Here is a 17814-nt window from a genome sequence, read left to right as displayed (position 1 = left end):
AGAGGTTGTTCGAGATGGAGGCACCAAAGAAGTTAATCATAGATACAGATCCAGTGAGTTCTTTGCCAATTTTATAGCCACAATTTCACTAACTATCCATTCTGTTAGGGAATTGATGATGCGCTAGCCATTCTATTTGCTCTTCTTAATGAAGCTGTAGATGTGGAGCTTATTACACTGGTACAAGGTCAGCACTAACATGTACATGAGAATTCATTATGTTGGTCTTGGTGGAGGTGCTGCATGGTCGAGGTGCTGAATGTTGACACCTCTGACATGTGTCGAAAATGTTTCGGGCATACTTTGCAGAATGTAACATTCCACCATCCGACAGTCTGACAACATCTCCACAATCCGACAGGCAACACCCATCTCCAAAACACACTACGAAACTTGCGTGCCATCCTCACAGTCGCTAAACGCTACTGCGACTATATAAAACGACCATACCACAAACCAAAAGTAGCTCTTGGAACAGGCATCCGTGTAGATGGCAAGGAACCCGTATATGCTCACGCATTCCACGGCAACGATGGACTTGGAAACTACTTCAAACTCACTACATTTACGGACCACGATGACTTGAATGCTCAGGATATAGCTTCAGCACATGTATTACCTGACGATGACATCCTAGTAATGTGTCAACGTACTGCAGAAGATGAGATATTGAAATGTATATCTGACAATGCCACTGACACCATCACATTGGTTGCAGTGGGGCCATTGTCGAATGTATGGAGGGCTATAGATCACGATCCACATACAATCGCAAAGTTGAAGGCTCTTGTGATTATGGGTGGTACATTCGATTTGCCAGGCAATGTATCAGCTCTTGCCGAATTCAATTTCTTTGCTGATCCATTGGCTGCTCATTTGGTGATTGCAAACTGTCCTTGTCCTGTGCGTTTGGTCCCTCTTGGTGAGTTTAAACAGATGCTTTCTGATACATTCAAAAGCTAATATATATTTGCAAACAGATACGACTATGGTGGTTGGGAGATTGTATAAACATGATGTAGAAGCCTGCTATCCCAAAACCGCAATGTCGCCCATAACAGAATTCCTGAAACATATACTTGGACATGCCTTTCGAGTCAGAGAAAAGAATGCCAAAATCAATAAGAATGCTGTGGACGACGGAGAACTCGTCCTTTGGACTGCTGTGCATGATCCATTGTGTATCGCAGCAATTGTTGATGAGAGCATATTATCATGGAAGCCCTTGACGTTTGAGGTACAGAACAGAATTGTTTTATCTCAATTCAATCAGAATTCATATCAACTGTTACTAGGTCGAGCCAGAAGGAATGTTTACGAAAGGAATGTGTGTATGTGACAAACGACCATTTGTGCTTGAAGGAAGAGCCATGAGTGATGGTACAGGCCGAGATGTGTGTATATCGAGTCCAGATGGCAGCAATTCAAAGTTTGTTGCTCTTCTATTGAGCACACTCTTCCACATACCAATGGAAGCAAAATCCCACATGTAAGAAAAGTAGAATCACGTGGCGACATCTTGATGCATATATATAAATCACATAAAAAAAGAGTCATCTATAACTCCCATGTGGCAGTTATTGTATAGCAAGATTCTCCACCTTTGTTTATGTACGCCTGCATTCACAGTGGCTGTGCCACAAACTTCGCACGTTTGAAAACTGAGCAGAACGTCGAAGAGGCTATAAGAAGAACCCCGTTGTTTCTTACATTCCTAACTTTCAATCTGCTAAACCCTTACTTTGCTAGACTTCTACAAAGATACACTCAAAATGATAACCTCTAACGACAGCCAAAACGTTACGACCATAGCTACTGAGTGCCGTGAATCCATTCTGGTCTGTACGACCGTTGACCAGTTCAAAGCTTGCTTCAATCAATATACCAAAGACGTATTTGTCTCTGAGCTCTATAATCTAATTGAGAAGGTGCGTGTTGTCGCTTTGCTCCACTTTTTTTTTGTTCACATGAAATCTAAAACAAATGACTGACTCAAAACTATTCATTTTTCACGTTAGAGGGCTACGCTAACGCCAGCTCAGAAAGCTCGAATCCTCATTGTCCTTTGGGAGAACGGGCTCCGTGATGAGGTCGATACTTTGTTGTTTGATGTGACTGGTTTCTTTTCCCGGTCGGAGCTGTTCAAGCTTATTCCATTGCTTGACAATCCTCGAAAGGTATGAAAATGACTACTTCTGATTGCATTATTTATTGTGGCGATGAAACTGACTCTCAACATCGAACCTCACTCAGGCTCGCCAAATCAAAAAGAAGATCGAAAAGAGCCAGACCATGCGCCCTAAAAAGAGATCTCAGTTGGAATCCACCATCAAGAACTTGGAGGCTGAGGCTCATGGTGCCAATTTGACCGAATCGTTCGCTCGACGTGTGAGGAAATACGTCAAGAGCATTCCAAAGGAGGGCTTGGAGTTTGATGCCGTTAATTTCGTGAGTTTGGATGTTCCTTTAAATGTGATTCATCCAACTTGATTACTAACCGTGTGAGTTTTATAGCCCATCGACAACTGGAAGGTGGTTGCTGACTTGTGCCATCTACATAAGGATGATTTTGCCGTCCCATGGTTCCTTCCCTTCGTCTTTGGTAAGTTTGTGGCATCAGACTGTTTCTCATGCTGTACATTGACTGCCTGCCAGCTTCGTTGACTCATTCGCAACCTCTCGCTTGACTTAGGAACGCCCGCTCCTGAAGGCTCTGCCGTCACCATCTACCACTCTCTGCGAACCGAAAACCTCCATACACTCGTTATGGAACACTCCTTCTTGGCTGAAACCTTCTCTACCATTCGACAACGGATTTCCGAGGGTTTCTTGACGTTGACGGATGCTGCTCGTGTTGAACTGACTCGAAAGGCTCCTTTGGAGGATGTGTTGTGGTTTTATCCTGAGATGGTTGGCCACTGCTCTGCTGCTGATGCCGTAAGTTTCACTCATTGAACAAGATATCACAATTTCAGGTTGTGTATGCCTTTGAAACAAACTAACAGGTGCATTTTTGCTTCCTCTTCAACAGGTCTTGGAGACTCGTCTGCGATCTGGAGAAGTCTTGGGCTTTGAGCGTGGTCGACTCAACTATTGCAAATTGATGGAAATCATTTTGTCGGTTGAGCACAAGACGTCCCTGAAGGAGGCCTTGCTGGTTTATGCTGAGGAGCGATTGCAGGCCATTCGCTTCCCAGATAATAACCTTAAAATTGCCATCGCAAGTTTTCAATTCAGCCTTGGCTTTATTCACAACAAATTCTAAACTATTCGTTTTCTTTTACAAAATAGATTGGTGATTGCTCGGGCTCTATGGAGGTTGCTGTGAAAACGGCTACCATCATAGCTTCTGTCTTGACTGCCAGATTGAAGAACTCGGAATTGTCGTTCTTCAACAACAAGGTTGTGCTGCCGCCAATGATTCCCAAAACTGCCAGTGATGTCTTGACTGTCGCTACTGCTGTCCGAGCCACCAATGCCACTTCTCCAGCTGCTTGCTTGTGGCCATATCTCAAGAAGGAGACTCATGTCGACCTCTTTGTTATGGTTACCGACGAGCAGGAGAAGTAAGTACACCAACTACTCGGCTTTTGTACATTGCTTTCAATTCCAGTTAACTAACACACATCTCATCACGTTAGTACCGCTTGCCAAGGCATGATGTTTGCTCCTATGATGGCAAAATATCTCGCCAAGGTCAATCCATCCGCCAAGATCTTCTTCTGTTCCTTCTTGAGGGCTAACGACCAAGGCCACATGGTCAAGCAGCTTCGGGGGATTGTAGAGCCTAAACAATTCAGGCTGGATCTGGAGAGGCCTGATTTGTCCAAGTTTGACGAGCTGCTTGGGTTGGTATCGTTGATGATCTCGGATCAGAACGCTGCTAATGGTCAAGAGATGGAGACGGTGGAGACTCATCTGGAGGCAATGACGCTGGAGTCTGAGTCCGAGTGGTCGATTGTTGGGTGAGGGTGTATATAATGCATGGGAGGGGTTGGTCTTTTGGGTTTGTGTGCTCGGCATCCATACCAAACATATACCTATAAACGCGTGTACAAAATATAAAGCAACACCTGAAAAGACCCAAGATTGGAGTTGTTCATGAAATTGTTTGCCATTGTTATCAAAACATCTACTGTTACAACACAATGGTACTAGTAAGACAGTACAGCCATAGCCTCGTCGGTTCAATTATTGAAATGAGGCTAGAATGCCAAATAAGTGAGCGATCGGTCGAAGTTTGAACTGTTTTTGTCAATCACTGGGTCGTTGCAGCAATGGATCAAACAACAGTGTTCAACTAAACAAGTGCAGACCCGTCAAATTGATGGCATACTGCAGCAAGACATTCCGGTTGGAATGGTAGGGTCAAAACCGTTAGGATGTGTTAGGTAGTGTGAGGGAATATCAAGAAACATCACTCAGGCCAGACAAAATACAAATCAGCTCCATTATAGCGAATTGTGAAAAGATAGTCCGGCTAGAACGATGCGGCCAAGCGGGACATTGTCTGGTTTTGTCACGTACGCCGTTCTTGTACAAGGTGGTGTCCTGGTCATCAAATTTCGTGTGAACCGCAGTTGAGGCTGTTCCTTTTTGCGGTCAGAAACTCTCACTATAAAAGTCCCTCGTTTCTGGTTGGTCCACCTAAAATCCGTGCGCCAAGAAAAAATGCCTGTACTGTTTCCTCGTGACAACCGAAACTACCAAAGCTACACGATAAAGAGAGTCAATTGCTGCAAGCACTGCTGTACGAAAGGAGCTTCTGTATCAAGGCCACGAGCTATACCCAATAATCGCCCTAGACCGACCCCGGATCTTGTTGCTTTCACATATTTTTATAATCCACTATCGATAATGAATACCTTCTTATCATTGCCCCCAGCAAAGCGTGGCCACGCCAGGTCCACTTCACTCGTATCGGAAGCTAGTATACCAGATATCACTGACAGGCCGGAACTGTTTGATGACGATGCTGCATCTGTCTTTTCCAACGAAACTGTAAACGAAAGCTTACCACCACACGGAGTCTTAACAGACTCATTCGACGACTCATTCTATAGTATTCTAGAGAACTTGAGCTATACCCAGCCTGCTCTTGATTATGGATCGGATCCGATATCTCCGGCTAGTAACAACTATGATGACAAAACCGATGCTATGGACTACACACCGTCTTCCATCCCGTCTCCAACTAGCATGAGTATCGATCCACCATTCTTATCTCGTAATGATATCCTCGGCTACCCTAGTCTACGCAACCTACAGGCTGGTGATGAACAAGCTACTGTACCAGGAGAGTTTGCCAACAGCTCCAAACCCAATACTTATAATAATGTAATTAGATCGCCATCACCAGTCGCTAACACTCCTCCTGAACTTATAATTGAAGCCATTGAAGAGGACTTGATGAGTGATGCAGCCACTGTAATTGGTGAAGATCCATCAGAACCATCAGAATCGGATGCTCCATACGAATCGGGCGATGACGAGGAAGAAATTGATACTAGTGATGAAGAATATGTCGAATCTTCAACTCACTCTACACCAGTCAAGAAGGCAACGGGCCATCATCGCACACCATCATCTATATCACATACTTCTACTATTGCAAGCACTACTACTAGCACCGCCAATAATACCCCTATCAAACCAATATATGGACCATTACTTGCACTGCCAAATGTAGGCGCATCGCTAAACGGTATTGAAAAGCCCAAGACCAAACGCAAAGGCATGTATCAACCGATACACACGGAATATGGTAAAAGGTTTATATGCCCCAAGTGTGAAACAACCTTCAAACGATCTCATGGTACGTGTCAATCCATGCATTCTGAACTTGATCGTTTGCAAGTTTCACCGCATGATGCAAATCACTGGAATCTCGTGAAAATCACCTCAGAATCAAATCTAACAAGTCACCTCGAATGTCTAGACCTCACTCGTCATATCCGTGCTCTACATGAAGAAGGTGGCAAGCCATTCTCGTGCCCGGCGTGTCACAGGACTTTTAATAGAGGTACGTGTCAACAGATGTGGTCCAGGTATAATCTCCTTTCTTACACTATCCTTCTTCTAAACAGGAGATGCATTACGAAGACATCAAGCAGGAAAGACTTGTGTAGCCCCGAAACTATCCGAACAATTATGATCTAGTATTATACCACCCCCGTCTCAAGCCTCATTATTGGAATGAATTGAAATTAGATATATAAAGAAGAAGGAACTAGCCCCAGCCAATTTAGGAAACATATTAAACTGCCACATACCCTTTGTTTTGTAATTTTTGAGAACATAAGATAACCATTAACTGAACAACAAAAGTGTGTTGTGTTTGGTGCATCGCATTGCTAGCAAGTGTAAAGAGATCGAGGGCGAATTCAAATGAAACCGTAGATTCTGTCGAAAAGTGATTGTAGCAGGCTGCCAGTGCCCCATTCTCCCACTACATCGATGACAACTTGGAATGGCGTCAATTTTACGTGTTATGTGTGATGTTGCTTCCATTCGCCCCCACTGTGACGCATCAATGCTCCCTAGACGTGTTATTTGAAGCTTCAGTCAGCACAAAAGAAGTATCATAGCGCCCAATTGCCTGAACAACCAGGTACTGTCTACTTACTTACTCACGTTTTCTAATTCTCGAATTATCGAGGTCGGGCCCTAGAAGTAATCAAATGCTAACAAGGCAATGTTCAAGGATATGGAAACCACTTCAGATACACTATAGCCGTCGCCCTATATCTAGAATACGGCACAATCACACAGAGCCCACATTCAAAACCACAGCAGATTTAGCACCGGCTCCTACGAGAACAAGCCGCATCTTCATATATGGCTTCATATTTGGACTAGCTGGCGCTGGCCTCGCGTCGCTATCACTCTACTATACCCTCAAACGCCGTGAATCCTCAACATTAGAAGCCATCCTCGAAAATGTGGCCTCTCACAATAGGATGAATGAACGATTGAAGACACGGACGGTGAATGATGCAGAGCATACGACGTTCTGGAATACCCCTGAATTCAAGCCTACGGTATCAAAGTCAGCTTCGTCACGATCTAGTGGTAGACATTTTGATACCCTGCATACGAATTTTATTGCCGATGCGGTGCAGGATGTCTTGTCTTCTGTTGTTAATATTACTGTTGAAGTCGGTATGTGCTTTCTCTTTCTATGTAGGTGACAGTGTGGTATACTCATGTTTAGCAAAATATAGACACGTCGAATCTGTTTCAGAGAAAATCAATGGTTTCAACTGGATCTGGATTCTTCATTGATGACGAGGGCACCATATTGACGAATGCGCACGTTGTGTCTGATTTCGCCGAGGGTGGTACTGTATGTTTGGTTGGAAGCAAAAAGAAACGAATATAAGATAGAGAAATGACCTCTTTTGCAATCCTAGTTGGTCATCAGCACATCAGATGGTGAAGAATTGGATGGCGAAATCCATTCTCTGGATCCATTGAGTGATTTGGCTGTCGTCAAGATTCGACATGGTGGGACACGGAAATGGCCTGCTGTGAAGTTTGGTGAGTGCCACCAAAATTGATCCAACGAAACAAATTTTTTTGCTCTCGCGTATTTTTTCTAAAGCCAATTCTTTTCACGTTTCTAGCTACCAACAAGGATCTGAGGTAAGCATGCGACACATCACGCTTCTGCCTCGCACATGGATTCTCACGCACACCTCATTAGACCTGGTGACTGGGTAGTAGCCATCGGAAATCCGTTCGGTCTAACAGGCACCGTCACCTGTGGAATCGTCTCGTCTCGCCGTCGCAAACCCTCTGAAATCAACGCTGGCAAAGACGCAAGACTAGAATACATCCAAACTGACTGTGTAGTGCATTCTGGATCGAGTGGTGGTCCCCTCATCAATTTGGATGGAGAAGTTGTGGGGATTAATACTACGAGAGCGGAGAGTGAGGGGATATCGTTTGCTATTAGGGTTGATAATGCGATGGAGATTATTCAGGCGTTGGTGCATCAGGGAAGGGTTATAAGGCCGTGGCTAGGTAGGCACCAAAAAAGTTTGATGAGGATATCGAATAACCCTTGAATTGATTAAGATAATCTCTGGTCACCATCCGATTAACCATCCATCACCTTTTCAGGTATTCGAATGTTGTCATTAACTCCCCTTGTATGGAGCCAACTAAAGACCCGAGGTGGAAACGAGCTGCTCCCCTTCAACGATGACTCTGTTGGACAAGGTGGTGTCCTAATAACCGCAATATACCCAGACTCGCCTGCCCACACCTCCAACATCCGAATCGGCGATGTCATCGTCTCTGCCAATGGCTCTCGCGTGAGGACTTCGGGCGAAATACTAAAAGTTATTGGATTGGGAGTTGGTGAACCTGTAGTCATGCAAATCAGGAGACGAGCTGGAGGAAAGATTGTTGAGCATGTGGTCAAAATTGTGCCCGAAGAATTAAATATTTTTTTATCGGACCGAGTGGAATTCTTGTTGTAAAATGCTGACACGTGTCTGTCACAAAAGATCACGGCGTTAAAAGATCTCTATAATTATTTAACTTGCATAATGTGTCAAAATAGATAAATTTAATGCGTATATGTGATTGTGGTCTGGATTGTGGTGGTGTTTTGCGTATCTCGATCGATTCCTTCAAAAATCAAATCGCAACAACGTAGAGTCGAGATGAAGAGGGCTGCCAACGCCCTGTTGAAGAAGGCTATCACTAGTCAGCCACTGGTACGTGGGCGCGATTCTAATTCCCTTTCTATATAATTAACTCTCACATTTTATGCACATTTCATAGCGTCGAGCATTTGCACATGAGGCAGGAGCTCCCGTTGTCAATGGAATCGGATTCAATCTGACTGAAGAGCAAAAGGAACTGCAAGATTTAGCGAGAAAGTTTACAGCTCAGGAAATCATTCCAAAGGCAAGTATGAATGTTGGACATTTGGAGATTGTGCTTTATTCGAGAGGCACGCGATTTGGAACAAAATCGCAATTGGTTTAGTCTCGAAGTGAACATTGAAATTCAATCTTGTTATGTTTTTCATGTGTTGAACGTGTGGGGTATCTGCATTGAACTAGATTTGAAGTTTGGATCATACTAACTATCCCTTTCAATTTAATCTCGACGTCTTTTTATCACTTCTTACACGATCTCACCCCAACAAATAGGCAGCACACCACGATCGCACCGGTGAATACCCAACCGAAATTATCAAAAAGGGATTCGAAGTTGGTCTCTTGAATCTTCACATTCCAGAGGCATACGGAGGACCTGGTCTTGGTGTATTTGATTGCTCGCTCGTTTCAGAAGAGTTGGCATATGGATGTACTGCTATACAGACTGCTTTTGAAGCTAATGGACTTGCTGTATGTTGCTCAAGTAGTGCAGCTATGCATAGCGACAATTGATTTTTTTTTTCGTTGTATGTAGCAAGCACCGGTGATTCTAGCTGCCAATGAATTCCAAAAGAAGAAGTATCTCGGAAGGATGACTGACGAGCCGCTTATGTGTGCTTACTGTGTTACAGAGCCACAGGCTGGGTCTGATGTTGCTGGTGCACTGACCAAGGTGAAAAAATGTCGTTACCCTGGAACAAAGAGTTTGTCTAACATCAAGCATTTGTTATATAGGCTGTGAAGAAGGGGAACTCGTGGTCCATTACGGGAAACAAGATGTGGATCACCAATGTACGATGAGAGAAAGCGGACTCGACATCTATTTTGATGCTGTTGATTGGGTTTTTTTTGTTTACAGCAGGCCATTTTCTCAAAAATCATTCTTGATTAACTTAGGGTGGAAAAGCCAATTGGTATTTCGTCCTAGCCAAAACAGATATGAAGGCATCTGCTGGAAAGGCATTTACTGGGTTTATTGTTGATGCTAATTCACCTGGTATAACTGTTGGAAAGAAGGAACTCAATATGGTTAGAACATTAATTTGTATTTCACCTCTTTTTCGCGTTGCTAAACTTCTCGTATATTTTTATTTTTCAATTAGGGACAACGAGCATCAGATACCCGTGGAATCTCATTCGAAGATGTAGAAGTACCGGATGAAAACAGATTGGGCGAGGTTAGTAATGGCATGAATTGTGATACTTCTAGATTTGGTTGGTGGTTTTTTTTGGCGTGCTAATATTTTTTGGAATTTTAGGTTGGCCAGGGTTTCAAGATTGCTATGGGAGCTTTTGATACGACCCGTCCGTTGGTCGCTGCAGCAGGTTGGTTTTCCTGGAATATAGAATGTGTGTGACATCAGTTTATCTCTGGATTCTTACATTCTCTTCATAAACAGCGGTGGGCTTGGGTCGTCGAGCCATGGATGAGGCCACAAAGTACGCCCTTGAACGCAAAACAATGGGCAAACCTATCGCTGAGGTAGAGATCACTACGAACAGTTCAATTACCATACGTCGCTAACGAACCACTTTTTCCGTCTCATTTCATCTAGCACCAAGCTATCGCATTCATGCTAGCAGACATGGCAATTGGTATAGAATCAGCCCGCATGATGGTGTGGAAATCCGCATGGCTGCGAGATGCTGGTCAAAAGAATACGTATTATGCATCCATTGCAAAGGCACTCGCATCCGAAGTCGCCAACAAGAGTGCGGCTGATGCAGTTCAGATCTTTGGTGGGAATGGGTTTAATTCTGAATACCCAGGTATGTCATCTTTGGTGGATTCCAAGGATACGATGCGCTAATATGTGGTGTTTTTTAGTGGAGAAGCTGATGCGTGATGCCAAGATATTCATGATTTATGAAGGCACCTCGCAAGTGCAGCGACTTATTATAAGTCGTGCGATGTTGGATGCGGCAAAGTCATGAGAGTATAGCATAGTAGAGTTTGGGGTTTAGCAGTACTAATAGATCATCTTCCGACTTTTACATGCTTTTCTTGTGTTCTTCGATTGAATCATGTGGGAGTACAGCTGGAACGAAGTAGCGCAATATAGTTGGTGCTAACTCTGCGAGTTATTTTGTAATGCTCAAGTCGATATGTGGACAGAAGCTACGTTTCAAGAAGAACTTGAAAGTGCTATTTACAATATCTACAGCACATCCCACTATCCTTACTATATTACATGTCTTGTTGACCTGCAACATCACGGCGCATCAATCACACGAACTTGGTGTCTTACAGTTCACTCTGCAGCTTCTCCAGTCGACACGTTGGTCGGTAATGAGAATATTAGCTCTGCTAACAACTTCTCTGCTTCTTTGACTCCCTTTTCTCTCGAATCGTTCAGCAAAGATTTACCAACTGAGGACGACCTAGATACACCCCTAATAAAGCGAGATGAATGACTATGTGTTTTTGCTTCAACTGAAGGTAAGTAAGTACACTTACCATCCACTCAAGTAACATCTCCCTAAATCAAACAGAGCCCACGGATTCCTAAACGGCGTAATAGCCATCGAAAACATGGCCACAGCCTTCCTGTCACTCATATCCGTCCCCCATCCATTTAGATAAAACATTCCAAGCCGATGTTGTGCGAAATTATCATGATCTGCTTCAGCACCCTTCTTGTAATAATCAAATGCGACATCTAGATCCTTCAGGAACTTGCCAAACCCATACTCGTAGCATACACCTAACGCCGTATTGTTCTTTCCGGCTGCAGATTCTACATACCATTTCGTGGCTTCATCAACATTGTTTTCTCGTAGTAGCATACAATGTCCGAGCCCACATTTCGATGCAGCGTGATTTTGCGATGCACCTTTGCTAAAACAGTCGATTGCGGTGTCGATGTCTGGCTTTATCGGTCCTGTCCCGTTCAAGAATATCACGCCAAGGAGATACTGTGCTGATACAGACCCCTTGTCTGAGATCCTCCGTAACTGATTAACGGCCTCTGTTACATTCACAATCACACCCCATCCGTATAAATTAGCTAATGCAACTGCATACGTATCACCAACACTCGACACACCCTTCTGCATCTGTGACGATACAATATTTGCCGCGACACCAAACGCATCACGGTTACGTGGCACAACGTCATTCCAATACCGCGAGAACTCATGCCAGTGGTTACGCACGAATGTATCGAATAGCTGCGTTACAGGGATTTGAGAAAAGTCTTGAACTATGAGACCTTGCTGCCCTTCGATGGCTGCTTCGAAGAGACCTCGGACGGTTCGCTTGCAGTCGGCTGGGGTATATTGAGGGAGGGTGAGCTTGACTTTGTCGAAGTCGGGTATGCCCATTATTATTGGGACGATGACCTATTGCGAAGTGAAATGAGATTGGTATGGCCAAAAAACCGTTGGAGTTTCAACTTACGATCTCACGACGCTCATAGAGATCAATTGCTCTCTGCCATTCTTTGAGCACGTTGTCAATCACTCCATCTTGAGTGTGCCTTTCTACCAACGTGTCCAACGTAGCCTTTGACAAAAATGTTGTCAGTCCGTTGCAAGCCAACTTGAGCAATGACTCATATCCTGTTTTTTTTACCTGATTCAGGAGAATCAAAACTTCACAAGACTCGTCTAAGGAGTCAAGCATTTTGGATTCCCATCTATTAAAATACGGGAAAGTAAGCTCCCATACTTGTTTGAAGCGGAAAACAAGCACACTATACACCCACTCATCGCCAGCCAACAATTCCTTCGTATCCCAAAACACGCTTGACGAAATTGTCTGCGTATCAGTCCTCATGGCATTATTCGCCAACTCGTGATAGAATCCATTTAACGACGATAAGGACTGTGAGTTTGCGGTGTAGATGCCTCCTTCTCTGATGTAAGCAGACTTCGAGAGAAAAAGCGTTAGATCTCATGAACGACGGAAGATGTTAATCAAACCCTCTCACCTTTCGATACGAGATAAAGAAATGATATCTCTTGACAGCTTTAACTACCCGCTCTGGTTCTTCCAGAACAGGAGATGGCACAGGTTGCGGTTTGGGTTTCTTCGACGCCGGTTGTTTCTTTTTCGATTTCTTGGTCGTTGATGAAAGACCGCCTGATGGCGCAGCTACAGTAGGCGCTGCCGGTGATGGTGCAGCAGAAGCATATGCTGGAGAAGAAAATGCGGGTCTTGGACCAGCACCTGGAGCAGCAACTGGAGCAGATGCTCTGAATGGAGGTGGCCCAAATGTAGCTTCTGATATCGGTGGCGCTAGTATCGGTGCTGGTATCGGTGCTGATATCGGTGTTGGAGGTTTAGGTGATGGAGCTCCATAACTCGGTGGTGCAGCTGATTGCGGTGGTGGTGCTGCCTGTGGTTGGAGAGACGGAGGTGCCTGAGGCTTACTGGCTGCCGGTGGTGGTGGCGGCGGCGATGAGTGGGATGGTGCATTGTCCGAGAGTTGTGGTGGTAGAATCATGCCCTGTCGTCTGGACTCTTCACCTTCTTCCTGTGCCTTTGACTCTTCGCCATATGTATCATCTTCCTGCTCAGTCTCTGCTTCTTCTTCGTCAGCAACATTCTGATCGGCATTGACGACGTTTAACTTGGATTCAATCACTGAAACCAGTTTCTGGATTTCAGTGGTGAAGAGGGTGCCAGAGGTGGATTTTTCCAGGCTCACATCTACGTTATGAATACATTAGCCTCATCATCACGAGATGCTTATTAAAACTATAGCTTACATGAAACGCCTTCAAGCAGTGTCGAGGATTTCAAAGTTGCACCATCGAGACTGATAGGCACAACCGGCTTCTTTAACTCCACAGCGAGACCAAGATCTCGCATCACGTTCACCCGTGTCTAAAGGGTTACAACGTTAGCTGGCGTTTCCCTTGTCGGTCGAGTCAGATCAGTTTACCTCATATTCATCACTCATGATCGCCAAAAACACCGACGCATTTTCTATCGCTTCGGTGGATACAGAAGCCCAATTCACACCAGGTGTCAGATCTTTAACGTCGATAAACGTGGAATATCCACGTGCCGTTAACGCATCGTTGATGCCCACGGCAATCGCTTGATCTACCCATGCATAGCTGACGTAGATGTCAATATTGTTCGTCGTTTCTGGTTTAGCTGGATTGATTGCAAGATATATCTGGTCCAGTTTAGCTTTGAATTGCTCTGTGCCTGGGAATATATTGATCAAGTCGACATCTAAGGGTGACAATGTAGGTGAGTATCAAACAGCAGAATACGCTGATTTTAGACAAGTTACCGTACATAAGAGTCCGGAAAGCATGAAAGACACCTGTCCAGGTATCTTGTCGTCCAGTTTAACAGGAATCAGCGGTTTCCCCAGCGCAGACGCGTACTCAGCTTCACGTCCACCCGTATCTCGGATCTAAACAAACAAACTTCATGAATAAACCGCATCAAGTTATCTCCCAACTTGCAACACAAACTTTACCAAATTCTTGCTCAACAGCAAAATCACATGCGATGCACCCGTGATTCCAGCCCTCGCATCCTCAAAGGGATTCTTGCCAGAACTCTTCCAGACTTTGATTCCTTTACCACTCAAATACTCCGAAATGGCTGTCGCGATCGACTTGTCTGCCCAACTGGAACTGATGTATACGTGTTCGGTGGTTGTTGGAAGCCCACGCGCCATTCTTCGAGACACAGCTACCGACGATGCAGACTGATTTGCGGGAGGTTGCGGCCTTGTGTCTGAAACTGTGGGAGGGGTTATGGTGACTAGTGTTCTCCTTGAATTTCTTGGTGATGTTTGGTCACTACTTCGTGACTGCTCGTTTCCCATGGCTGAAACTCTCAAAAGGGTAATGTTTTCGAAGCTTTACAGTGAGCTTGGGTTTCTATTCACTTCAACCGGCTTCCGTCGTGGAGCTACCTTCAAATCTAGTATATAAACAACGGCCGATGTTAAAAACAATGTTAGATTTCAAGGGGAAACAGTATGCATCGCGTCGAATGTGTACCTGTAAATAGTATACGCCTCGCTCCGAGTGCTCCTTCCAACTGCTTCGTTCGTCAAATAAAACTTGCGACGATCCGTGACAAAAACACAACACCACTCGTTCCAACAGTGTGCATCAGTATCCACATCTACGATCATGAGCGAGCCAGTCCCACTCCCCACATTCGTATACAAGATCCTAGAAAAGAGCGAAGTAAGTTCCTGCAGTCAAACTTGACGTTCCTAGCTCAAACTGCTAACCCACCCACTGTGATCTAGTATCTCGCTTTCGCTCGTGCACCATCAACTCCGTAACGATTCCATGCTCCATATGCATCGTATCCACATACTAACAATGTCTTCCTTTAGGTATGCCGGAACTGAAAACGACAAAAAGGACGGGTTCATCCACTTGTCGACATCAAAACAAGTCACTGACACTGCAAAGAGGTTTTATTCTCACTGTGAAGAGTTCTGGATTGTGCAGGCATGTGGCAATTCCAATGAATTTATCGCCAAGGTGCTAACCCTTGAACACCGACTAGTTGGCGTACGAGATCATAAAACCTACCGTCAAATGGGAAGGAGACGCTGGCAACGAGTTCCCTCACATATATGGAACATTCAGTCTTGTGCACGATGTTATTGATATCCTCAAGGCTACGAAACAGCCTGATGGTTCGTTTTCACTATTGAAAACTTTGGAATACTAGAATGCCTTTGATCATGGACTCATTCTCGCCCGCTCTAATTTCTAAGTTTACCACAACAAGATAATAAACGACATTGTTTGCATGACCCTTGTGTTTCTTAGAACACAAGTTTCCATGATGAGTTGTAACGATATGACTTGTGATTTCTTCGAGATTCATGATCTGCGGATGCATTTTACAGCTGAAAATCATGACTGATGCGGCCGTTTCAGATACACCATGACTTTTCTATACATGTTTTCGTAGTTGTCGAATCTTGTCAACATACTTGGTTTCTATAGATTCAAATTTTTGACACCAAGCTCCGTTCAATGTAGCAGGTACTGGTACGTCTTTATCTTCTTGCAGAACGCAGTATTTTGACTTCCTTCGTGCGATTGCAACACTTCGGACGAAGACTGGCCGATTGTTGCACCATATGTCGTCGAATGCATTCCACTCGAAAGGCACGATACAAATCCGTGATTCGTACTGTGCGTGTCATGTTGAGTTCGAAGACTCGGGCTCGATAGGCTGTGGCATTAGCACTACGTTGGATCTCTTCGTCTGTCACGGTCCAATACACTTGTACACTTGTAGTCGAGTGTTGCTGTTGTGGTTGTTGAGCTGCTATAATCCGTATTTCGACTTCAGATACGAGAAACCATCGAGCTGCTCTTCTGGTTTCGTATGGGTTGTGGTGAGGGATGAGGCCTTCAAGTGCCTTTATATATGAAGCGCCTTGTTTCGCGATAGATGGCTCATCCTGGCAACTATTTAGACATTATATGAGACATAGTAGGCAGACAAGTTCAAACCAAGGATGTACTTACATTGCATCAAAGCAAGTCTTGCAAATGCGACGACCAAGTGACCAGCATACTCTTGCATTCGGGCCGTGACAATTCATGCACGTAGATCTCAGTAGTAGAGAGAAGACACGTTTACGAGACAATCCAAGGTTTTGGGAGTCTGTGATGAGTAGTGGACCAACGAGATCATATAGCTTTTGTTCGACAATAAGACTGCGGAATTTCTTATTGCAAGCTTCAACTTTTGCTAGAGATCTGACGTCCAGACTACATCACAGAGTGGTTGCCAGTAAATGTTCCAAAATGTGTGTTTGATCTTGCTCAGCTCACTCACTATTTGAATATACGAAGTAAGAGATCTTAGGACAGATCTTGTTCAGCCTCTGAAATACTAGTACTGGCTCGCTTTGACATGGCCTTTTTGGTCGAGCAGGTTGGTGAAAACAATCAGCAGATCTACAAGAATCCAAGAGCAGGCAAGCATGTGGAGCAGAGGAAGGAGGAGTTGGAGAGTTGAAAGACATATTATTGTGGGAATGGATGTGTTTCCTTCGACAAAGTAAACGCTGGCGAATATACGCCTCTGATCGCTTTGTGGGGTGATCACGATCGCTATAATATGGAGTATGGAGCTGCAGAGTGAACCCCGTCGTTGGAGTGTACAATAGACGGCCATCGTGGCGAATTTATACCACAATACTTTACACATTCTAATACTTTTAGAGCTCCAAAAACGTGCAAGCCTAGGGCTTTCGCGTCAAAGTCGCGTTTATCAATCTGAGAAGTCAGCCGCTGACTTCTGAGACTGATGCTTGATACTTTGTCTACTCTTTTATTACGTGTATTATAGAAGCAGTCAGCAGTCATTCTGTTTCAAACTGCGCCAACGCGTTTCTTATTGCTCACAATTTTTCGTGACAGAATTGACATTTTGTCGCCTTCAAAGCTAAACTTGTTTAAATAGACTTGCATTCGCAGCACAGGTATGCATCGAAATGGAGAGGTTGCGAGATCGGTAGTACTTCAATCTAATCTCCTCTTGTTCGTTAATAGAAACATGGATGCAAAAACAATCAGGTCGCAGTTTCTTTTGGACCACCAATATGTGCCATTGAACCATGGCAGCTTCGGCAGCGTCCCTAAGGTCGTGTTGGAAAGGCTTTTCGCGCTTGAACGTGAATGCGAAGGGTATTGATGTGGTTGATCGTTGACATGAAAGTGGAAGCTTGACATTACTTCTTGTTGCTCAGGAATCCCGACAAGTTCTTTCGAAGGAAGGTCATCGAAGAGATGAACCATTGTCGGAAATTGCTGAGCAATATCGTTGGAGCTGATGTAAGTGTTAAGCAGTTACACTTTTGACTTGTGAACTCTTGGTTCAGCCAATAATTGGCACGAGTCTTACACCATTTGGACCTCTACTGTAGGAGGAAGACCTCGTGTTCGTCGCAAACGCAAGTACTGG

General features: G+C 44.4%; 3 protein-coding genes across 3 annotated transcripts; all 3 read left to right on the top strand.

Annotated features, from left to right (window-relative positions):
- Positions 1-14: 14 nt before the first annotated feature.
- Positions 15-3969, top strand: SmJEL517_g00171 (uncharacterized protein; the record flags this gene model as incomplete). Its single annotated transcript, XM_031166101.1, has 13 exons — positions 15-53; positions 109-187; positions 362-922; positions 981-1237; positions 1296-1489; positions 1793-1928; positions 2019-2177; positions 2254-2448; positions 2515-2602; positions 2693-2937; positions 3032-3157; positions 3292-3566; positions 3642-3969. 13 exons carry the CDS (start codon positions 15-17, stop codon positions 3967-3969), a joined length of 2682 nt encoding a protein of 893 aa, XP_031028057.1.
- Positions 3970-6680: 2711 nt separating this feature from the next.
- SmJEL517_g00170 (uncharacterized protein) lies at positions 6681-8486 on the top strand (the record flags this gene model as incomplete). The annotated part of the gene is made up of 6 exons (XM_031166100.1): positions 6681-7161; positions 7224-7345; positions 7413-7539; positions 7626-7644; positions 7706-8025; positions 8125-8486. 6 exons carry the CDS (start codon positions 6681-6683, stop codon positions 8484-8486), a joined length of 1431 nt encoding a protein of 476 aa, XP_031028058.1.
- Positions 8487-8672: 186 nt separating this feature from the next.
- Positions 8673-10829, top strand: SmJEL517_g00169 (uncharacterized protein; the record flags this gene model as incomplete). The annotated part of the gene is made up of 11 exons (XM_031166099.1): positions 8673-8726; positions 8794-8949; positions 9168-9365; positions 9430-9567; positions 9630-9686; positions 9792-9923; positions 9998-10072; positions 10154-10220; positions 10295-10377; positions 10451-10664; positions 10723-10829. The coding sequence occupies 11 exons, from the start codon at positions 8673-8675 to the stop codon at positions 10827-10829; spliced, it is 1281 nt and encodes a 426-aa protein (XP_031027847.1).
- Between the last annotated feature and the right edge of the window lie 6985 nt (positions 10830-17814).

This window comes from Synchytrium microbalum (assembly GCF_006535985.1).
Source record: "Synchytrium microbalum strain JEL517 chromosome Unknown SmJEL517_scf0001, whole genome shotgun sequence".
NCBI lineage: Eukaryota > Fungi > Chytridiomycota > Chytridiomycetes > Synchytriales > Synchytriaceae > Synchytrium > Synchytrium microbalum.
The sequence above is the reverse complement of the archived record's forward strand: the minus strand, read 5'-3'. Positions and strand labels throughout refer to the sequence as shown.